Below are 24642 nucleotides of genomic sequence, written 5' to 3' on the forward strand. Positions count from 1 at the left end.
AGCCATTTGGGCCTTTTTTTTTTTTTTTTTAATCTAATTGTGAAGTTGGACCATGCACGGAGGACATCTGACCAGACAGGGGTGCAAGGTGATGAGAAGGTAATGGGGCATCTTTTATGCTTGGTTCTTACCGTCCGCAATGAAGTGCTCAGGCACATGCAGAGTCACTTTCACGGTGAGTGGACAGGACATCTGACTGCCACACACCATGGCCAGGATGCAGGAGCTCACAGCAATCAATGTCAAGGCTGTCTTGTTCACTGGGCTTTTCAGCAAACCTAATAACAAAAATACACACAAAGATAAATAAATCCAGGAGGTGAGAAAATAGGGATAGCATGGAATTTGGGAATCCTGTTATTTTCCAAATGGAAAGCTGGAAAATAAACCATACTTTCCAATATCTGTGCTTGCCATGACATCTCAGTGGCCTTTTCTCGGTCTCAACTTAACTCTGCAAAATGGGCTTATCATCCGCTTTGGCACTGATGAAAGGAACAAGCTTCCTGAAAACTGTGGCAATTCCCTCTCTTCCCCTCTCAATTAGGCTGGTCATTCTTGATCATTATTACACGATTATTATATGTTCTACCGGCTTCAGAAGCAAGTAGGAAGAAGTGAGAAGTGTTGAATTCACAGAGCCTAGTGGAATGAACATGGGCTTCATAGTCTGACAACCATGGGTCCCAATTTGGGCTTTAGCCCTCGGCTGTTTGGCCTGTGTCATTCTCTGAACCTCAGTTTTCTTACACATATGATGAGGATAGTAAGAAACAGCTCACAGATTATTATGGTGATTTCATGGCATAGTGTAGACATGAAGTCTGTCATCCAACAGGGATTCACAGACTGTTAGAAGCTCATCAGTCCACACTTGTGTTGCAGGCATTTACTGTGCACCTAATATGGAGACACGTATAGAACAGCATCAGAAGAATTTCTGCTCTTCAGGAGTTTACAGGCAAGGGGGCTTATCCCCAGCTAATTAGACTCCAAGGCAAGTTGTGTTAAGGAACTAGTAGAGAGGGTGCAAGATGGGGAGGGGAGATTTGCCTGAGAAAATTCAAGACAATTTAATGGATGCAATAGAATGAGTAGATTGGATTTGCATGGCCAGCAGAGCAATTTTGTGGTCTATGTCCTAAGCTCCCACTGTGTCTCATTCTTTAGGCCTTGCTATCCACATCTACTTTCAAGGTTTTGGTAACCATTTTTAGAACAATGGCTCCCAAATTTCTATCACCCACTAAGTCCTTCTTTTGAGCAAATCTTTATGCCCAAGTCTCCTAGACCTCTCCCAATGGAAGTCCCAGGGGCATGACATAAACATCTTCAAAAGTGAACACACTGCCTTCTCTTTAAAGCATCCCCTTCCTCCTGATCCTATTTATCATCCTCTTCCTGTTCTTCCTCCTTCTTCTCCTGGGCTCCCCAACTTATTGAAAACACCACCATTTAACCTGGCAAGAAATGTAGACATCCTTCACTCTTGTCTTCTCCCTTTACAGTGTCCGCACAGCCATGCAGTCCTATTTATTCTTTTTTAAAAGTTTATTTATTTATTTTGAGATGGATGAGGAAGGGCAGAGAGAGAGGGAGAGAATTCCAAACAGGTTCTGCACTGCCAGCATGGATCTTAATGTGGGGCTTGATCTCACAAACCATGAGATCATGACTTGGGGCTGAAATCAAGAGTCAGATGCTTAACCAGCTGAGCCACCACAGTTCCCCTTTATTCTATGTCCTTAGCATTTTTGCCTGTTTCCCCTCATCTCTTCTATTGTCTGCTTGTGTAATGAGGGAGGTTTGGGCACATCTTCCCATCTCATTTCGTGCTAGAACCCCTTGAGACTGTTTTACAGCCTCTGGGCACACAATGCCTTCCATGTTCATTAGCCTGGCATTTGAGGACTTTCATGGTGGGTCTCTGCACGCACACCTCCCGTTGCCCTCCCCTACCTGGCAGAGGTTTGGGCAGGGTTGCATAACTGAAGTGCCACCACAGGCAACACTTCATCATGCCAATATCATAGGTGTTCTTTCTTTTTTAATTTTTTAAATATTTATTTATTTTTGACACACACACACACACACACACAGAGTGCAAGTGGGGGAGATGCAGACAGAGAGGTGGACATAGTATCCAAAGCAGACTGCAGTTTCTGAGCTGTTAGCACAGAGCCTGATGCAGGGCTCAAACCCACAAACCACAAGATCATGACCTAAGCTGAAGTCGGATGCTTAACTGACTGAGCCACTCAGGCACCCCAATAGGCGTTATTTCTTTTGCATAGAATTCCACTTGTGTCCTTAGCCCTCATCACTCACTGAGATTAATAACAAATGTAAATTTTTCTCCTAGGCAAACAGATGGCCTACATTTGTTGAGTTTCTCAACATATCTTATTCAAACATTAGATTCTAGTAACTGGATGGTAAACTCAGTCGCCGTGTCCTTTGTGTACCATTGCATCCCAATGCCCAGTACAGTGTTTGGGACGTGGTAGAATCTCAGTAAATGCATCCCAACTTCCAGGGATGATAGTAACATATTAGTAAGGAGATGCAGGTGCTAACCAGTTGAAACACAGGCCAACAATAAGCCAGCAGCATTGCCAGACTCATGGGTCTTAATGGAAATAAGAGCCCTTATGGGCAGCTTTTGAATTTTTTGCATGCCTATTTTTTTTTCTTAATAGTGAGCTTCTTGAAGAAAGGGATCTTATCTTTACCACCTTTGCATCTCTCATGCTAAATATACCTCCTGGAACGTAGAAGCTCTTTGATTTAAGAATAGCATCCTTATCTCTATTGCTAGTCCTAGTAGAAGGCATAACTTAGGGTAGAGACTATTCATCTGTTGGTGGTTGCTGTACTTCTTGAATATATGTTAAATGGAATGGCAAGTAAGATTTTAAAAGCTGGTTCTGGTGTCAGGTGGATGGGAAATCCCTAGGCCTAAAATGACCACTGGAAAAAAAAGGAACAAATTTTCTTTATTCCCAGGAGCCATAAAAAGGTCTCAAACTCTGAAATATAGCTTAGTAACTAAATAACATAAGCAAGCTAGCATCCATGTTTTCTACTAGAAAGGGTATGGACTAGGAGTTGGTGCTGCTCATAAGCCTTTCCTTAAAAAGGCAACATGCTGGGGCGCCTGGGTGGCTCAGTTGGTTAAGTGTCCGACTTTGGCTCAGGTCATGATCTCTCAGTTCATGGGTTCAAGCCCTGCATCGGGCTCTGTGATGACAGCTAGCTCAGAGCCTGGAGCGTGTTTCAGATTCTGTATCTCCCTTTCTCTCCGACCCTTCTCTGCTTACGTTCTCTCTCTCTCTCTCTCTCTCTCAGAAATAAATAAAACATTAAAAAAATTTTTTTTAAGGCAACATGTTACCCCAAGCCTAGATATTTAACAATGCCCCTCCCTGCAAAGATCGCTTAGCAGCAGCACTGAGTTTCCATTCCAGATTCTGTAGAGTCTGTTCTCAGGGGATGAACATGTAAGGATGAGTCTAGCATGAACACATTCCTGGGAAGGTGAACCAGAGTGAGGTAAGGAAGGTGGGTGCTCCTGGAATTGGGAAGGTAGATGCCTTCCCTCACCCTGTGGGTCTCCGAGAAGGCCCCTCTCAGACTTGGCTCCAAATGGCAGTAGAAATGGAAGTGACCAAGACATTCCTTTTGTTAATTAGCCAACTACCAGAAATGCCACCCAGGCTTCACTGAGTTGATTTCTGGTTGGGAGAAGAGGGCTGACAGGCAGGTGTGCGACTGCTTATACTATCTCCCTGGACACACACTGAGCTAACTGTTTCCCCTATGTCATTTAAACCTTCACAGTAACCCATAATCTTTAAGAGTCAGTGGGGAGGGGAGTGAAGTTACGTTGTTAGATTACTGCCTCTCAGTTTTCTCATCTGAAAAATAGGAAGAAGACAGCACATCCTTCAAGAGTGTTGTAAGACCTAATGAGACAGCAAATGCTAAATGCCTAGCACAGGTTTTGGCACATGGTCGGCACTTGGCAAATGATCATTTCAAAGCCAGGTATTGGTATCTGTCTAATCAATGATGAAAGAAACCAGGGCTCATTTACTTCTTTGTCCAACACATTAACAGATCATATTATGAACTGATTTACTCTTTAGAAACTGAAGACAAAAGGAGTGGATAGTGAGGGAGAGTCCTAGGAAGAGGGAGGGAGTGGAAGGGAGAATGTGAATGAACAGTGTCCTGGGGAAGCCATTTATTCAGCGAATGCCTGAATCACCACAGCTGTCTCTGAAGTCCAGGAAGAAGAAAGCACACAGGTCAAGTCTGCACTTGGGCCAGATGCCTGTGGAGCCATCCATGGGGCTTATGGAGTTTCCATGGCAACTGAATCTGGAAGAAACTTCACAGTGGAACTCAAACAGAGGTGACTTCTTAAGAGTTCCTGGCCGAGGGAGTTGATCATCAGCATTCAGCTCTGAGTAGAAGCTGTAGGCATAGGCAAGGTAGAAACTATCTTTCCCATAAAAACTACCTCCTCTCATCCAGGCTCTGTATTGCATCACAGGAAGACAAGATAAGAGGAAAAACTTCCTTTGCAGAGTGCTTACTATGATCCAGGCACCATCCTGGAGAGCCTAGCACTCACATCCATCCATCCATCCATCCATCCGTCCATCCGTCCGTCCGTCCGTCCATCCATCCATCCTTCCATCCATCCAACCATCCATCCATCCATCCATCCATCCATCCATCCATCCATCCATCCACCCAACCAGTTTTTACTGAACATTACCTCTTTCTCCATACTGTTCTAGGAAAAAAGGGAATGCCGATGAACGCAAGACAGCCAATGTCTTTTAAGCTTACATTTTGGTGAAGGAGAGTCACCTATTTGATCCTTATAACAAACTGTTACCATTATCCCTGTTTTACACATGGACAGAGGAACAGAACAACCAAATTACTTTCTAAGGTCACTCAACTGGTACATGGCAGAGGTAAGATTAGATCCAGCTCTTTGTAACCTCTCCCCCATATCATGCTACTTTCTGCTTCACTACAGAATAAAGGTCCCACCATGGCATTATGCAGTTGGAAAAACAGCATGGCCTCTAAAGTTAGACATTCCTGTGTTCAAATGCTGGCTTCACCACAAAACCTCCATGTGACACTTGCCAGTTGATCTAACTCTAGGAAGACAAAATATTTCCATCTGAAAAATGGAAAGACTGCTCTTCTTTCAGGGCTCATATGAGGACAAAAGAAAACACGTGCAACTGGAAAAAAAAATCAAGAAATGATAGCTTCACATCAATAACTGATAGCTCCAGATCATAACATGAGCATCATCAGATGGCCAGGGCCACAGTTATCCCTGTTTCACATCCCTGTTTCACATCCCAGTTCACAGTAGCCCTCCCATCACTTGCAAGAGAGAGCACTAGGCTGTAGGAATAGAATTACACCAGGGCGTATTGATTGCTGGAACTGTAGAAAGTTAATAATCTAATTTCCCTTTTGTTTCCCCTCCCTCTTACCACTCAACTCCTCTCATGGCAGCAGAGAATGGCATAAAATGCATTGCTTGAGAAATTCGACCGGAAATAACTCGGCATTGTTGATCCACATGCTGCCTATAATTTGGGGTTTGATTGATTCTCAGTTTGGAGATGCCAGGTTGAGAGAAGAAAATCAAATTTAAGTTAAATTTGGAATTGAATCAATCACATTGTACAATGAAGAAAATAGATCTAACCCCATCAGACCACTGTGTGCAGAAAACTTAGAGCTGCTATACTTCCATTGATTCCTTCCTCCTGATATCTCTGAGGGGTAAGAGGCTAGGTCCCCAGCTGAGAAATCATTTATTCCCTTAAATGGCATATGGGGTTGGGGTGAGGGACAGGAACTTGAAGAGCCCAGGACATTAGAGCCCAATAGGTAGAAAAGTCACTTAGAATAGGAGGAAGAGGCTGGGTTTGGGTTTTAAACATGGAGATTTAAATCCAGATTCTTCCATTTAATAACTATCTAACTTGTGGCAAGTTCCCTACACTCTCAGAGCCTCAGTGTTCTAATCAATGAAATGGCAATTATAACCCATAATGAGTGGAAAAGCTGTTTAGATTAAATGTAAGATAATAATTGTAACATTAAACACATGCCATTTATCTCTCCTTTCACCTCAAGTCTTCAAATTCCCACTGCCTACAGATGTCAGAAGGACATCTGGCTCTTTGGTGTAAGCTGGAATTCTGGCTTTTGTACTTAGCTGCTGGCATTCATGGACAAGTCACCTTATTCTTCTAAGCCTCAATATCCTTATCTGGGAAGCAGCTGATTCATTAATAACTTATTTAATGTGCATCTACTATGTGCCAGACTTCATATTTTGTGCCTTCCTATTATTTCCAGTATCTGTGTGTCTGAACATATTGGGTGTTCGATCAATGTTTATTTAATGAATGAGCGAATGAATGAATGAATGAATGAGTGCTTAACTATGGTTCTCCATTCTACCAAGAGATGTCAGTACTGGAATTCTGTTAACTGGTTCTTTCCTAGTCAAATGTACACATTCGCTCGCTTTGGCAATGATTGGCACCTGCCCTCCCCTGCCACCTCTCCAGCCGGAGACCATATGAAAAGCCCTTGAGAGGCTGCTAAACCTCATGCATATCAGGGTGGCCCCTGCAGATTGCTGGTGTTCCGCACCAACTTCACTGAATGCTCATGGGATCCCTGCTGCACCTCAGCTCCGGCACCTCTGTGCTTCTTTGTGTATTTCTGGAAACAAAAACTGGAGCATATGGTCGGACAAGTACAAGTGTCTTGTTGGAGGCAGGAGGGAAGAATATTTACAAGGGTGACTTTCTGAGGACTCTACATAAGGCGGCCCCTCTCCTCAGCCTTGCCCGTGGCTGGGTTGTATACATACTACCTTGGCGCGATGTGTCAATAGGGGGCATCGTAATCCTTCTCTTAGCCCCCTCTTTGCCCACCTGGAGTCAAGTCTCACCTCATCTCCTCTCTATCTTTGCCATGAACTACTTTCTTGTGTTCTCTGGCTCTTTGACCTTGGCACTCTCAAAAAGACAGTATCCTTGAAAGCATCTGTAAATTTCCCAATCTTCCATCTTTCATAGGGTTTTCCTTTGTAAGCGTTCTGTGTAAGCATTCATCCAGCCTATGCATACTTCTAGACACAACAAACTCAGCCTCTATGAAGCAGCAACTCTCCTCTCAGACAGCTGTACTCGACAGCCCTGGACTCTCACTCTACTACCGCCAGCTTCTGCTGCCCAGGGCAAATAAGATAACAATACCTCCTCTTCAGGAGGAGCTACTTAGTTAGATAACGGAGGCAGCTAGCTTGTCTTGAGCCTTCTTTCCTCCAAACCAAGTATTGCTAGTTTTATTTATCTAAAACATTTTGAGTCTTATTATTATACTTTGTATAGATCTTCTTTTATACAATGACTTTCCCAGCAGAGAATATCACCACCACCATGACCACCATCACCAGCACAACCATCATCATCATCATCATCATCATCATCATCACAAATATTTATGAAGACATTTATGTGTTTGTAATAAAACTAAAGATTTCCCACATAGTATCTAACTGAGTCTTCACAGAAACTTCATAAAGATTTTTCACATAGTATCTAACTTAAACTTCATGAGGTTCTGTCTATCATCACCCATATTTTACACATGAGGAAGTAAAGGACACAGCTTGCCAAGGGCCAATGTAGTTCAAAGTTTGTATGGCTGAAATGAAAATCCATTTGACTTCAGAGTTCAAGTTGTTAGCTATTACCATCTATAACTTCTCTATCAAGATGCCAGATATGGTCTGAACAGTGAATACTCACCCCTAACTATCAAGCTGCTTACAGACCTCAGCTTTCCCTAGAGCCCTGTGGTGATCATGGGTGGACACATAGTGGTCTTATCATGCTACCTGATGGTGACCACAGGTCTTCAAGGGAAGCTCTCCACACCACCAGAGGGGACAAGGAGAGCAGACAATGACAGGGGCAGGATAGACGCTCTTTATCTTCCTTTCTGACTTCCAGAAAATACTAAATGGCCTCAACTAGTTCAGTGTGCTACTGTGAGGCCCCTGGAGAACACATTTGATGTTGGAGAACAAGAAGCCAGAGGCACCATAAGACCATCCTGAAGGAAAGGGATGGAGCAGCAAGGAATTGAAAGCAGTTCCATTCCCAGGTCAGAAAGCCACCGGGACTGCTCCTTCTCTCCAGAAGGACACCATATGGGTGCCAGGCCAGGCATAGGAAGGTTTCATCTGGAGCCAGATGTACTCATGACCCAGTATGGAATCCACTGCAGGTGCATGACCTGTCAATATACCAAATACTCTGTTGTATGTGCTTGCTGTTATCAGACAGTAGCAAAATAAATGAGACTGGAGCTGGGAGACTGATGCTTCAGCTCCTAGAAAGTCTTAGCCCCCCACTTTGTAATTCTCTCATCACTGCACCTTTGGGACCTGTCTCTCTTTCAATTTGGCTGGCTCTGCTCCATGAGTAAAGCTTGGATTGAAGCACCCTGTTGAAGATAAAGCCACTGGTGGCAGACACGGAATGGGGCTACAGATGGCAGGCTCTTAGGATTTCTCTATAGCAGCTACAGATGGCTGGACTTGATCCATCTTTGTGCAACAAAGATGCACAGATAGTGCCATGTTGTTTCACTTCTTATGAGTTCACAAATTATTCTCAAATATCTCATTCACTTTTCACCAAGATTCTATGTAATAACATTGGTATTATATCCAGTATACAAGTGAGGAGTCCAACCCTTAATGGTGAACTCTTGCTTAGACATCAGAGGAATAATTGGGCCTGGAAGCCACATCAGAGGAATAATTGGGCCTGGAAGCCACATCTCCTGGCCCACAGCCTAGTGCTTTTTCACAACACTACACCGGGGTCTCATTGGCGAGGTGTGAAGGCAGGATTAGAATCCATGCTCTTGGAGTGCCTGGGTGGCTCAGTTGGTTGAGCGTCCAACTTCAGCTCAGGTCATGATCTCACAGTTCATGGGTTCGAGCCCCACATTGGGCTCTGTGTTGAGAGCTCAGAGCCTAGGGCCTGTCTTCAGATTCTATACCTCCCTCTCTCTCTGACCCTACCCTGCTCACACTGTCTCTGTCTCTCAAAAATAAATAAAACATTAAAAAAAATAGAATCCATGCTCTCATTTATGGACCTATTGACCACACAAGTGCATCTAAATGTTCCAACGAGCCATAGCAGTATTTCTCACCAAACAAAATGTTTCTTGAAAACAAAATTTCCATTTTCAAGAAATTTTGGGACATGCTGCATTCTATATTCACCTCTTAAAGCACTAGAGTATGTATATTTATATATCTGGTATTAAAATCTCTGGGAAGGCCTGCATTGAATTCGCTTTAGCAAAATTTAACCTGATGTTCCCCAAAAGTATTGATATACTACAGAGCCATTATTCTATGAAACAAAGTAGGAAAAATAGTGAGCTACTTTAAAAATGTATACAAAAGTTGCTATTAATTATATCAGCAGACCTCAATAATGAACTGTTGCCCCTCTCTCAGACGCTGTGTTAAAGATTCTGTTTATATCTGCCTATAGACTTCTTAGCAACCTTGCAAGCAGACATTACCATCTCTATCTAAAAAATGGGAAAACCAAGACTTAACCACTGTGAAGTGATAGAGAGGAATTTCCTGATCTGTGTTTTCTGACTCCAATGTCCATATGATTCTGGCTCCTAAGCATGAAAAGAAAATAGAGTTTTAGGGTAACCCAAAAAAACAATCCACATGTCCACACCAGCATTCTTCAGTAGAGCCGAGACATGAAAACAAGCTAACAACCCATCAGCAGGTGTATGTATGCACATATATATATATACACATACATATGATGACATATTAATCAGCCATAAAAAATGAGAAAATCCCGTCACTAGTGACCATGTGGATGGACCCTGAAGGCACAATGCCAAGTGAAATAAGTCAGAGAAAGACAAATGCTGTATAATCTTACTTATATGTGGAATCCAAAAAGGACCGGAAATGAAAACAAACTCCTATAAAAGAGATCAGCTTTGTGGTTACCAGAGATAGAGGGTGGGGACGTGAGGAATAGAAGAAAGGTGGTCAAAATGCACAAACTTGCACTTATAAGATAAATAAGTATTCGGGGTGTAACATACAACATGGTGCTTACAGCTAACACTGCTGTACGGTATACAGGAAAGTTACTAAGAAAGGAAATCCTAAGGGTCCTCATCACAATGAAGACATTTCTTTTCTTCTTGCTGTTTCTTTTCATTGAATTTATTTGAGATGATAGATGTTGAGTCTATTTATTAAAGTAATCATTTCACAAAATATTGTAAATCAAACCAATATGCACCATATACCTTAAACTTACACAGTGATGGATGTCAATTCTATCTTAACTGGAGGAAAAAAAAAAACTTGTTTACAGAAAATGGAATTTTAGAGTCACAGAAAATACATGCAAAGAAGGAAAAGAGGCAGGCACAAGGGGCCGCTTTGAAAGGTTAAAGACTATTCAACTGATAGTTAGTAGCCTGATGGAATGCATTAGGGGAGGGAAAAAAAGATACTGCACTGGGTCCATGAAACTGTAGTGTGCAGAGAGAAAATGTGGTGACAATTCAAAGGGCTAAAGTTCTACAAAGGTTCACAAATAAATAGGAACGAGGGAAGGAAAGGCAGACCTTGGTTTTCAGAGCCACAGGCAACCATCAGCTGACACAAATAAAAATGTTTTTTTCAAACATTGGCACTTGACCTCTCTGGTCTCCTTCTTAGACTGTGGGCTGTTTAGCAGCACCGCCACATTTAGCCCACACCCCTCACGGAACAGGGCCTGACAGCGAAGAGCTGGGGACCAAGCAGTGGGTGCCAAGGGACAGAGCAAAGAGCAGCCACATGTTTCCATGGCTACGAAGGAAGATTGGGACCAATCGTCTCCCATTTCCACGGAAGGCACATTTTTAGCTGCTTCTTCTTGGAGCTTGCCAAAAAAGTCACTATTCTGTTCACCAGGAAGATGTCACTGGCTGTTGGCTAAGGCTTGTGACACTTGGAGGACAGAGACAATGTTTATTGTATTTACTAGGTCAGCTGTGTTGTCCTTTACCTACAGAATCTCCCCCACTCTGTGGGTCTATGGTAAATTCTAAGCAATGCTGCCACTTTCTGATTGATACTGGAGGAAATGGAAACTCAGAGAGGTTAATTCACTTCCCCAAAGGCTCTTAATTAGTAAGGGCGGAGAGAGAATAGAAACCAATCTACTGACTTCCAAACTCAATGTTTCTTTTATTATATCACACTGCCTCTAAAGGAAGAGGGTTCCATCAAATCTCTGTGCTCCTTCCTCCTCACATCTTTGTCCTGATTCTCAGACAGCACGTGAGAAATAATGGGAAACAACGCTTTGTCGGACCTTTCACTGCACGTCTATTTGACCGTATCTTTCCTTGTGACAGGGTGCATGCATTCCCCACAGCTATGTGTTGCTCTTCCCACTTTTATCAACATGTGTAAGGCAGACCTACTTTTTAAGACACATTTTTATTTTTGTAAAGTAACATCTATGCCCAAGGTGGGTTTTGAATTCAAAACTCTGAGATCATGAGTTACATGCTCTTCTGGCTAAGCCAGCCAAGTGCTCAAAAAGGCAGACCTACTTTTTGAGGACAGAGAATCCTCATCTCCTGGCAGTCTGCCCTAAGTCACAGAAACTCCATACCTCTTTGGATTCCTGTCACAAGTACCACTTGCTCTAATATGAGTCACAGGATCTCAGATTTACAGAGAAGTAAAAAAGAGTTTTGACCCTAACAAATTACACAGTACAAGTAGTTCCCTACAATGCTCTGTCCCATGGTCATCCAACCTGTGTTTGAATATCACCTACACTGAGAACTTGTTATCTAAAAGGAAAATCAATTTCACTGGTGATGGTGGTGGTGGTGGTGGTGGTGGTGGTGGTGATGATGATGATGATGATGTTCTTTCATTTCTGGAGCAGTTACTATGACAGGTTGTGCTAAATATTTTAGATATTACTTTAGGTGATCAATCATCAACTTTTGCTGGTGCATTTTTCAAATAAGGAAATTTGAGTCTATCTGAAGACTAGAAGGCTATTGAGAAACAAAGCCAGGATTCAAACCCAGATCTAGACCCCAAAGCCTTAACAATGTACCATGAAGTGTTCCTTCACTGTTGACCTTCTGTATGAAGACTGTCAATGTGAAATGAACATCTGCTCCTAGAGCCAAAACCAGCTAGACATGTTCCTGTCCTCAAGATTCCATAGTATGGTCTCCATTTCTCCTCTCTCAGACAGCCTTTTGGTCTTGAAGTTGGAAAACAGCCTCCCCACACTTCTTTTGCCTCAAACTTATACACTGTCTTTTGACTCCCACATGCAGGAAATAATCATGGAGCCAGAAGAGACAGCTGGAGGAGTGTCTTTAGATCTGTGAGTTGAATCCATTATGCTAAAAGTTGGAAGACAGGAGAAGAGCACTGTCCTGAGTCATAATGTCCAGAGCCAGACCTAGATTCCATGGGTTCCAGCTCCCACAGCAACGTCTCTCAGTTCACCATTTGGGATAGCCATCACTGGTTCCTACCTCAACCGAGATCTCTTGGAATGAATACAATGCATCTGGCACTCTCTGTCCATGTGACACTGGCCACAGTGTTCCACAAATGACTGTATGTCAGATGGGCTCAACTAGGATTATTTAGGTCAATGTTAACATACACTCAGAATGAACCATAGCCAAATATTCCCACAAAGCAACCTCGAGAGACTGGTGCAAAGTCTAAAGCACAGTAGATTAGAGTACTGGGAAGAACATGGGCTTTGGAGTTGAAGAAACTTGGGTTCAAATCCCAGCTATGTTATTTTCTGGTTGGCCTTTGGCCAGTCTCATTATCCTAATATGTAAAACGTGAATGACATTTACTCCACGGCATTGTTAGAAAGATTAAATAGAAAAATACACTGCATGGCAGGTACCCAATGAATAGTAGCCATGAGCATGAGCATGAGCACCATGATCATCATGAGCAATATCATGATCATCATCAGATGCGAGACCAGCAAATGTACACCTCAGCCTTTGTATCCCAGAAACTATCTGCATAAATTCATGATGGCTCAGAAGTGGAAGAAATACCATGTAGCTGGAAGGATAGTGAGTTTTCAGTAAGAGAAGGTTTAAACATATGTAGAGCACCTAATATATGCTAAGCTTCTGCTGGACACTTTGGATTCATTATTCAGTTTGCTCCTCACAACAATTATTGGCTTCCCATTCTATGGATCAGGGAAGTGAAGCTCAGGGAAGAGAAGTGGTTTGCTCAAGGTCGCTCACCTTGTAAGCTACAGAGCTGGTAATGTAACTCAGGATGTGTGATGCTCTAAACAAAACGTAGACAAGTAGCCCATGCTCTGAGAAGATAATGAAGATTGGACTAGAAATTATGTCAGGAGAGGGCACTTGTTAAAGGACATGGGACATTTAGCCTTGATGCAAAGAAGACTGAGGCATACGGACCACTTGAGGGGGATGTCACAGAGGACATCCAAACATAGAAAAAAGGAAAAACAAGAGATATTCGACAAGTGCAACTTTGAGAACCAAGGCCCTGGTCTAGGTCCTTGACCTGCAATGTTTCACCCAGTCCTCAGAACAACTCTTTGGGCTAAGCACCATGGTCTCCATTTTATAAATGAGGAAAATGAAGCACAAATGAGACACTTGTTCCAAGTTGCACAATCAATCTGAGGCAGAGCTGGGATTCTACCCAGGTCTGTGTGAGCCCAGGAACATCTGCATTCTTCTTGCATCATACCAGGACTCGTTTACCATCATGGTTTCCCAAGAACTGAAGAAACGAGATGGAGCTTTGCCCCAAGAAGCACATAGTTAAGACCAAGGGCCTTTTCAGTACCCGAACCTTCATTCTTACAAAGGAAGGAACTGGGTCCCTGCAGGGGAAAGAGGATTCTGCCCTTTTTTGGGTGGAGGAATTTGGCTGCTAAGCACCTGGGAACTTTATTAGAATAAACACACCTGTCTCTAGCCCTTTAAATAGAAGGGCATTTTTTTCCCCTGGTTTTCCAATCCATTGCCTTCTCTTCAGACCACTAACATTTCAGCAAAAGCACATTTGCATTGTGTTTCAACAGCCATTTGGAGATAAACAGCTTTGCCTTTAGACCTTTGAGAAGGGACTATAAAGGAGAATAAAAGAGGGGGAAAATGAAAGCAAAAAGAATGTTCCTGTGCAAAATTTCTGCCCAAGCACATTTCCATACAGAGGCCTCAGCCCATTTCAGGCTGACATTCTATGCCTAAATCTTTTCAAGTTTGCTGGTTTAAATATGCCACCCACAAAAGAATGACAGTGGTCTTAGCCCAAGGGACATGCCAGACTCACATTCTGTCTTGTCCTTTAGTGGCAAGGAAGTACATGGGGCCTGTGCAAAGCTCTCTGTCCTGGGGAACAAAAGACCAAACCTGACCATCGCTCTGCCATTATTCATCATGCAACCTTCAGCAAAATCCCTCCCCTCCCTGGATGTCTGTCTCCCCGTCTATAAGAGGAGGAAACCATTCATTCAGCAATATTTCTTGAAGGCCCATTCTGCACTGAGCTCTGTGCTCTGAGCTGGGGATACAGAGATCAGAGCCACCAAGGGTCTCAGTGTGCAGTGGTGTAGCAGGCTCCAAACAGAATGTAATGCAAACAGACTCCATGATGACAGAGGTCACTGCAGAAGAGGAGACCCCCTAACCTGGGCTTGGGCATCTGAGAACCATTCCTGAGAGCTGAGGATTTTAACGAGTTAGTGGAGTGGAAAAACGGGCATGTGGTCCAGGAGACGGGTGAACAGGACACGGCGCATCAACTGGAGTGGCAGGGTCAACAGGCACATAGAGTAAGTACGATGGCAGAGGAGGCTGGGGGGGGTGGCGGCGGGGAGGGTGAGCAGCTTACATAGGAAGTGGGCTTTATCCAGACAATACTTCATGGCCTCTCAAGCCAGCTGTGCTGTCACTATGCAAATGCCGAACACATCCTCATTCATTCACCTTGTCCGCGTCGATGTGTTAGGTATCCACTGAGCACCAGGCACTCTGCTGGGTGCTGAGGATACTGCAGGGACTTACTTCATAGTCTCAAGAGGGGGTTCCAAAGACCGTGCGACAAAGGATACGATCTACAAGTGTACCTCCGGGATGGAAAACAAGGAGAGGCGCCTTGGTTAGAGGCAGAAATCTGATTCTTCAAAGACAGTCTATAAGAAAATCAGAGACAGGGTGCCTGGATGGCTCAGTCAGTTAAGTGTCCAACTTCAGCTCGAGCCATGATCTCACAGGTTGTAGGTTTGACCCCCATGTTGGGCTCTGTGCTGACAGCTCAGAGCCTGGAGCCTGCTTTGGATCGTGTGTCTCCCTCTCTCTCTGCCCCTCCTCTGCTCATGCTCTATCTCTCCCTTTCTCTCTCAAAAATAAACATTAAAAATTTTTTAAGAAAATCAGAGGATATTCACACCAGGAGGCTGGAGAACACTCTGGATAGAATGTGACAACCTGAAGCTTGGCGATCAACCCTTCTTCTTGTCTACAGGCATGAAAAAGCAGGAGTCCCCTGAAATGAAAGAAAGATCTGGTAGAAGGAAAGGAAAGAGGGTAGGGGACTGAGGAAGGCTACTTCTAAAATGGCTCCCAATGTTCCTGGTGTCCTGGTATTCATAGTCCTGTGTAACCCCTTCCCCTACTGACGTACTTCTGAGAAATGGAACACAACAAAAGTGTGGGATATCACTTCCATGATTAGGGTACAAAAGGTTGGGACTTCCAACTCCTCACACTCTCTTTGTCCCTTTCTTACTTTCTTGCTCTGGTGAAGCCAGGCCATGTGTCAGCTGCCAGATAGAGAGGCCCACAGGACAAAGAAATGAAGGTGGCCTCTGGCTTATAGCCCTTGTGGGACTGAAGCCTGCCAATGACCACGTGAGGTAGCTGGGGAGCAGACCCTTCCCCCATGTCGAGCCTTCAGAGGGCACCACAGCCCAGGTATATGACTTCACTGAAGTCTTGTGAGAAATCCTAAGCTTGAGGAATAGTTACCTGGTACCTGGGTTCCTGACCCACAGAATAAATATCAGTTGAGGTAGCATGTCAATAAATAAACATTTGTTGAGGTAATACATAGATAATGTATCTTTGTTGCTTAAACCTGAAAATTTGGGGTCATTAGATATGGAGCCATAAAGAACTAACACCAGGACATACTTAAATGAATAAATGAGAAAGGCTGCAAAGTCCTCATCCACAGAAGGAGACTCAGGACCTTCAAGTTTAGAAGAGACCCCCTTTCATTTAAAAAGGGCACCTGGGTGGGGCTCAGTCAGTTAAGCACCCAACTCTTGGTATCAGCTCAGGTCTCGATATCAGGGTCGTGAGTTCAAGCCCCACAATGGACTCCACACTGGCACCTACTTAAAAAAAAAATAATAGAATAACAAATTAAAAATAAATAAATAAAAAGGTTCCCTGTGTGCTTGGTGTGTCACACCATGGGCAACCTGAAGGGACTACAGCCAGGGAGGCAAGACTGTCCGGAGGAGATAGAATTACACTGTACCGAGAAAAGGGCTAGGTTGTTTTACTGAAGACTGCACAACCTGGTGAGGTCTCCCTAGAGGAAGGAGATGCTGAGTGTGTCTGACAAAATCAGGGCTGGCTTCCCAGCAAAGGTCGTCCCTTTCATCTCTAGAGGCATTTCTCTCCGGGAGGCCCTAGGTTCGCCCATCATCCCAGAAGTCAAGTGGGTAAGATGGTGACGTGGAAGGCTTCTGAGCTCTGTGATCAGACAAAATCAGACAGAAACCCAGCTCAGTAATTTCTTGATGGTGTGAACGGATGTAGGTAGTAAAAAGGCAGAGTTAGGAACACAGCCCTTAGGATCTCACAGAGCTGGGATCAAGTACCAAAGCTGCTCATTCTACTTGAAGATGCTGGTACTAGTGATCTGATTTTTCTAAATCCCAGGGTTCCCATTTATAAAGCAAGAATAATTAAAATATCTACTTCACAAGATTACTTGAGCTAAGGCAACAAGTTACCAGCACAGTGGCTGGTGATAAGAAAGGCTCTGTAATTGTTAGCTAATATTGTTGGGAAAGTTAGTTACCTTCTTGATGGCTTTTTATATCTTTCAAGCCCTCAGCACACTGCCTGGCATATATCGAGCACTTTGTGACCATTCACTTCTATACTTATTAATATTATCCTTGGAGGCCCAGTGAATCGTCAAGTTTCCTCCTAGACTATGGGCTGGCCAGCAATGTACAGCCAAGTCACCCATCGTTGTATATTTATAAAAATACTCCCTACCCCAGCCCCAGGGCCACTTGGCTCCTTGTGTTAGGATGGAAGGGCACGGATTATTTCTGCAGAAGGAGCTGTACAGAGGCATCGCTCAGGTAGAGGCGACAGGGACGCGCTAGCCGTGGGTCCCTAAGTACCCGTAATTCAGGTGCTACACACACCTGGAGCTTCCTGCTTGTGCCGTTAAATTTATGGGACGGCAATAACAGTAACAACATTAGTGCATATTTATTTATAAAATGCCCATACCTGAACAGCCTAAAGAGCTAAAATAGAAACCCTACTAAATTTTATAGAAACCTATGTATATATGTGAGGACGTGAATATGTGTGTAAGTGTAGATGAATTGGTATTAGGATGTAGGCATGCTTAGAGTAGAGGTAACAGCAGCCCTGGGAATCATAACTATGAATTTCTTCTTCCATTTCAATTGTCAACCAGGACCAGCATCAGCAGTGTTGCTTCTTTGGTTTTCTAGGAGTCAGCAGCTCAAAGAACAGAAAATACCATTGAGAGAGTCAGCAGAGTTCAAATTCCCAGATTCACCACGTTCTGGCGACGTGGCCTAGGATGGTCATTTCTCTTTTTTGTTTTATCAGGCAGGTTCCTCAAATGATAAAATGGGCTTAATGACACCTTAGTCCTACTTAAAGTCTAATGTGGGAGATGGGTACTCTCTCCCCTTCTCTCCTTTCCCTCATATTTCAAACTACAAAAAACAGGGCATGGCAAAGGTTATTGCTTTTCTATAGATTAATCTCCCAACTGGCTCCTTGCAAAGTTTATTTAGTGAAATCCTATAAGCTAGGAGAGAGGAATATAGACCGCCCTCTCACTCCTGTGACTATACCTTCCTCAAGGGCATGAACCCTGCCTTAGTTTCTCTAGCACTGAATCTGTTACTGAGTAGCAGCTAAATTAGTATCTGGCAAATAAACAAACAACGAATGAGTGGACAGAGTCTCCAACCAATCAATCAGCATATACTGAGGATATAAGAGGGAAGGAGCCGGCTCTGAAAATACAGCCAATACCTCCTTGGTGAAGAGAATGAGTTAAGTGTGAGTTTGAGCTGTGGCATCACTTGGTCTCACAATAAAAATGTTATAATAATGGTTAAGTGCTTAACTCCGCTGAGTCCTACACTAAGTGCTGTACATAGAATTCTCCAATCCTTATGACACCATGTGATGGTGTTACAGTTTTCACACCCATTTTACAGAGGAGAAAATCGAGTCAATATGCATGCAATTGCTACCTAACATCACAGAGCTAATAAAATGTGAACTGAAGAGGCTGACCCCAGAGAGCAGCCTTCAAAACTCTTTTCCACACTGCTTGCCTTCTGACCCACGGGAGGAGATCTCCCAACCCAACATGGCCAATTCCCCAACCCTGCTGGGCAAAGGGAGCCAGAAAGAAACAGATGTGGCCTTCACTCTCATGAATCCTTCAATCTGTAAGGGGTGGGAATTTGCAGATGTGAATACATCATTTTGTACTCCAATTCATGCTAGGACAGAGAAGGCCAGTGTGGGACAAGAAGGCATAGCATAACGATTTCTTTTAAAAAGGGACAGTGAAGCCCAGTCCTTATACAGGAAAGAAGGATGCATGTTCCAGGGTGGGATACAGTAGAGAAAACCTGATGCATCACATGAGAGGAGGCTGGGGAGGTAGGCGGGGCATGTGAGGGAGGCATCAAAGGCCATTGAGAAAAAAGACAGCATGATGAAGCTAAAGTGGTATGACGCTCAGTCTGGCTCCTGGGAGAGAATGTGTCACTACCAGAGTGGCAGTGAGGATCAAGAGGTGACATGACCCCACTGTGGTGACAGCGCTGGGGATGGAGAAAAGTCGTCCAGTGCAGAGCATCTGGAGGGGGGTTGCTGGTTTATGGCAGATCAGCTCTTCTCGGAAGCAGGAAGAGGAAGGCATTGGCAGTGTTTGAACATTTACACTCAGACTCTATGTCAACAGATCATCTCGTTGCAACAGAGACGTTCAGATAAGTGCACAGTAAAGGGATGTTGTGTCCTTCCTATTTTAGGGCTGAAGAGTATTTCCCACCTTCCTCTCCAGTCCTGATTATTCACTTATCATTCAAGTATTTTTTTATTCCTTAGTCAACAAATGCGTACTGAGTTTCTCTATTCCATACATGGACCAAACTGTTAGGTACTGGAGATACACAGAAGGAGAAGACAGTGATTCCTAAGAGATACATCCTGGCTTGCTGCTGGGACGGGGGCAATGGTATTCTGGAACCAGCTGAGTTTGGCTCCTAAGAGTTCAGCGTTAAATACTCAGGGATGCTACACGGTAGTTGTTAAACCTAATGATTTGAAATTGGGCACGGTAGAAGAATTTATACCTTGGAAATTGGCAAGTGCTACAAATAAGGCTTTTTACATTATTCTTTTCTTCAGTGAGCCAGCTTACCGGCATACTGATGGGTTGATCTAGTTGCCTCGATGAGTCAAACGATTTGATCGTTTCTCTCTGGAGTTCAGAGAAATCAAAAATATTTGTGAAAACTGTAGACTCTGGAGTCAGACAAACCTGGGTGTGTATTCTGCTGGGACCACTCACTGATGATCCAGGTCAGGTAACTTACTTTACCATTCTGACCCTCATTCTCCTGCCTTGAAAATGGAGATAATGTACACATACTATATTTGCAAGTGCTTCGCACAGTGCCCAGTACTTTGCAAGCACTCAGTGAATGATGGGCATTACTCTTTCTTTTGCTTAACAACACTTTCTGTGTATCTTTTAAAAATATATTATATTTAATTCCAGTATAGTTAATGTACAGTTATACATATGTGTGTGTATAGTTTCAATTATACTTTTTAAAAATTTTTTAATGTTTTATTTATTTCTGAGAGAGAGAGAGACAGCATGAACAGGGGAGGATCAGAGAGAGAGGGAGACACAGAGTCTAAAACAAGCTCCAGGCTCTGAACTAGCGGTCAGCACGGGGCCCGACATGGGGCTCTAACCCATGAAACGTGAGATCATGACCTGTGCTGAAGTCGGACACCTAGCTGACTGAGCCACCCAGGCGTCCCTGTACAATATAGTTTCAAGTATATAATATAGTGATTCAAAAATTCTACACACTACTCGGGGCTCATCATGATAAGTGTATTTTTACTCTTCACCTGTTTCACCCATACCCTGAAATATCTCCGATCTGGTAACCATCAGTTTGTTCTCTATATTCAAAAGTCTCGTTTCTTGTTTGTCTCTTTTTTTCTTAGTTCATTTGTTTTGTTTTTATATTCCACATACAAGTGAAATCCTATGATATCTGTCTTTCTCTGACAGACTGATTTCACTTTGCATTATATCTGTTTAGATCCATCCATGGTATGGCAAATGGCAAGACTTCATTCTTTTTATGCCCGAGTAATATTCCATTGTGTGTGGAGGGGGTATGTATGTTTATATATAGATCTTCTTTATCCATTCATTGAACAGTGAACACTTCGGTGGCTTCCATAATTTAACTATTGTAGCTAATGCTGCAATAAACATACGAATGCATGTGTCTTCTTGAATTTGTGTTTTTGTGTTTGAGTAAATGTCGAGTCGTGGAATTACTGGATATGGTAGTTCTATTTTTAACTTTTTGAGGAACTCCCATACTGTTTTGTACAATGGCTGCACCAGCTTGCATTCCACCAAGAGGGCACAGAGCCCTTAATATGATTATTGCCCCTCTTTTTCCTATTATTTCCTAGTGTACAACCTCACCCATTTTACTCTTGATTATCCTTACTAGAATTCAGCGTTCACTTCCACACTTCCTGGAACAGGGATCTCACAACTCTCAATTCAACCCATTCCATCTCTGGTCAGTTCTGGGTTTTACAAAGATCTCTGTTAACTAGGAAACAGTATAATTTCTACAATTGTCTTCACTTATTTAGCAACGTGCTGTGCAAACATTTGCTACAAGCATATTAAATTATTCAAGTTGCATCAAGGTCAGAGACCAAAACAATCAATGCTGAAATATACATTCTGTGTACTCTCCCAATGAACTTGTTTAAGGAGATGAGGGGCTCTGGAACCAGACAGCCTGGATTTCCACTCCAGCCTGACGTTTACTAGCTGCATCCCTTGAGGCAATTGTCATAACCTCTCTTGGCCTTCATGTCCTCATCTGTATATTTGTGCTCTGAGGATCTTTGTCAAAGATCAACTTAATTAACATGCCCTCCATGCTCAAAATAGTTATCTGGTAGACACAATGTAAAAATGCCCCATGATATGGTGGGGGGTCGGGGGCATTGTTTCTGAGTGTCCCTGCCATGCTTTGTGCTAAGTATTAAGGGCATAAAAATAAATAAGAAACAAGACTGCACTTGCCAGCATATAGGAAAGGCAACATTAGTGGCCGATACCATTTTTAAAGGGACGAACTGAGGGTCAGAATGCCAAGACATTTGTCTAAAAAAAAAAAAAAACCAAACAAACAAAAAAACAACAAATGTATGTGAGTGACGCCTGAGTGGCTCAGTTGGTTAAGCATCCAACTTCAGGTCAGGTCATGATCCCAGGGTCCGTGAGTTCGAGCCCCACGTCGGACTCTGTGCTGACAGCTCAGAGCCTGGAGCCTGCTTTGGATTCTGTGTCTCCCTCTCTCTCTGCTCCTCCCCCACTCACACTCTGTCTCTCAAAACTGAATAGATATTTAAAAATTTTCCAAAAAAAAAGTATGTGTGTTCTGAAAAAAAAAAAAAGGTCAAGGTCACCTTGCAGCCTACTGGAGTCCACAGAGAACGTGACTGTGTGGCAGCGTGGGATCAGAACTGCCCATTTTCATGCCCGCTTCTTCCCTTCACTACATCCTCCCCTTTATGGAGCATTCATTCTAGCTTACTCAAATTCGGCCCAATTCCTGTTCAATCTCTTCTTCTTTTAATGGAAAGATATCCTCCTACCCACCCTCATCAGCTTTGCTGATTTGCAGTTTAGTTTTATTTTTCTAAACATTTACATAGGCTCTTCGGGGAGAGGCTGCCTTTCTGTTTCTAGGTGGTGTCTCTGCACACAGATAATTTAAATGCATCTTAAGTGTCCGGCTTGAGCCCTTGACATGCGGGAGGGAGTCAAGTGGGTAAATCCTGAAGTTAGAGGGAGGCTATAAATCGTGTATTCCAAATGCACATTATGTGATTTGTTGTATAAATTATTAATGCCGGTCCAGGCTGTGGCTTGTTTATATTCTCTGAACAAGGAAATAAATACTGTCATCCTTGAACTTTCAGTGGGAGAATGAAGAGGGACAACAGGCCCCTAATTCAGTCCTCAGAAGATTTTCTTGTCCCTGTGCTAAGAGAGAAGGAGGAAGGAAAAGGAGGAGAGGAAACATTTGGAAACGTACTGTGTGCCACACAGTACAAAAGTTTCTTCACCCACATTATTCTCCTAAATCTCATCACTACACTATCAGTATATTTCCACATACCAAGACAAGGGGCTCAGATATTCTGTGTTAATGTCCAAGGTCATGAAGTTGACAAGTGGTGGAGCCAGGACCTTAAGCCAAGTTTGAGTTCCAAGGATGAGTCCTCTCTAGTGCAGCATATTGAACTCGGCACATCAAGAAGCATGATTCCATATGCAGCCAACTCCAGCAGGGTTGGCCCTGGGTGAGGCTTCTGAGTGGCCCAGCCTGCCCACATCTTCATGCCCACGGATGGATCAAAGTGTCATTCACTCTGTCTTTTGCCTGATCCAATCACCATTAGAGTAACTTCTCTTCTTGGATAAGAACAAGGCCACCACTATCACTAGACAGCCACTCTTAAACCACTCAACTATGCCTAGCACCTAAAAGGGAGTTCTCTTGGGGTCCCTGGGTGGCTCAGTTGGCTGAGTGGGCGGCTCTTGATCTTAGCTCAGGTCTTGATCTCAGAGTCATGAGTTCAAGCCACGCGCATTGGGCTCTCGGTTGGGCTCCGGGCTGGGCATGGAGCCTACTTAAAAATAAAATAAAACACAGTAAAAGAGAGCTCTCTTTCAACACCACTTCCTCCTTATTGAGCGAACATAGGTTTTTGCCTGTTCCCTGGTTCATAATCTTTTATGGAGATTATTAAAATCTCAGTGCTCTGGGCTCTACATTAGAACAAGAATCCCAAGGAGATACAGTCCAGAAATCAGATTTTTAAACTTTCTTCCCCCTCCAGAATTACTAGCCATTATTCCTGCAGATGAAGAATCAGAGAAAGGTTGTTTTAAAACCACGTAGAGATAAGCTATACATTCAGTGGAATCTCTGTTCAAGTTCCAAGCCATGCTCTTGGGTGCTGATACCTTCAGAGCAATGGTGAAGGTGTGTGTGTTTGTGTGCATGCATGTGCATGTTAAGCCTGCTCTTTTAGTACACTACAGAAATACAGAGGATGCATTTCTTTAAAATTAACTTCATAAATGATATTTATGTGCAGTGAATGCAATACTATTCATATTTCTTATTTATAACAGGTTAATTAGGCTTTTAGATAAGACTGGAAACATAATCCTTATTCATAATCCTAGCAACATGCAGGAAGACTAGGGATCCAGAAAACCTTTTGAGAGACTAGCCATGGCTCCAAACCATGACTTTTACTAGTGCCATAACTCAGACACAGCAGAGTAGAGATTAAACAGAATGCTCGGTGCAACATCAGAAGCTAACAAACTCTGTTCCATTCTCTTACTTCAAGTACACTCTAGAGTAAGTAAAATTTTGATAGAATAGCCTTAGAAGGCAATCACATTAGTTGATGCAGATTTGATATATACTTGATGCGTCAGGTACAGTCTTAATTCAAATATGTCACATGGTAAAGTGCCAACTAGTGCTATTCTTAGAAACAACCACAGTTTATAACCTTGTCACCTTTAAGGTACACTTCTTCAGGTTAAGGAACCACTTAGAGGCTTACCTGGGCACCTGCCAGGTACCTTGATCGTCCTGTGATATTGCTGATCCATTAAGGAGGTAAGTCAACTTTTCTGGGCCAGCCTCAGAACTCTGCCCTTGTCTATGTTTGTTTTTTATGAGAAAGCCTACTCTGCATGCCAAAAGATGTTGCAAACAAATCCCCACGGGCTCCTAGGTTGTACAGCTAGGGACTGAAGCAAAAACTTACTAGGTATGT

General features: G+C 43.2%; 1 protein-coding gene across 3 annotated transcripts in view; it reads right to left on the reverse strand.

The window, feature by feature from the left end:
• ASTN2 (astrotactin 2) overlaps positions 1–24642 on the reverse strand; it is an 881037-nt gene that overhangs the window by 523254 nt on the left and 333141 nt on the right. For all 3 annotated transcript variants that reach the window (XM_077769932.1, XM_077769931.1, XM_077769933.1), the window contains one exon: positions 132–278. In XM_077769932.1, coding sequence (XP_077626058.1) covers positions 132–278 — 147 coding nt within the window. The remainder of the gene's footprint in view (positions 1–131; positions 279–24642) is intronic.

Source organism: Crocuta crocuta, unplaced genomic scaffold, assembly GCF_008692635.1.
Source record: "Crocuta crocuta isolate KB4526 unplaced genomic scaffold, BGI_CrCroc_1.0 scaffold95, whole genome shotgun sequence".
Taxonomy (NCBI): domain Eukaryota; kingdom Metazoa; phylum Chordata; class Mammalia; order Carnivora; family Hyaenidae; genus Crocuta; species Crocuta crocuta.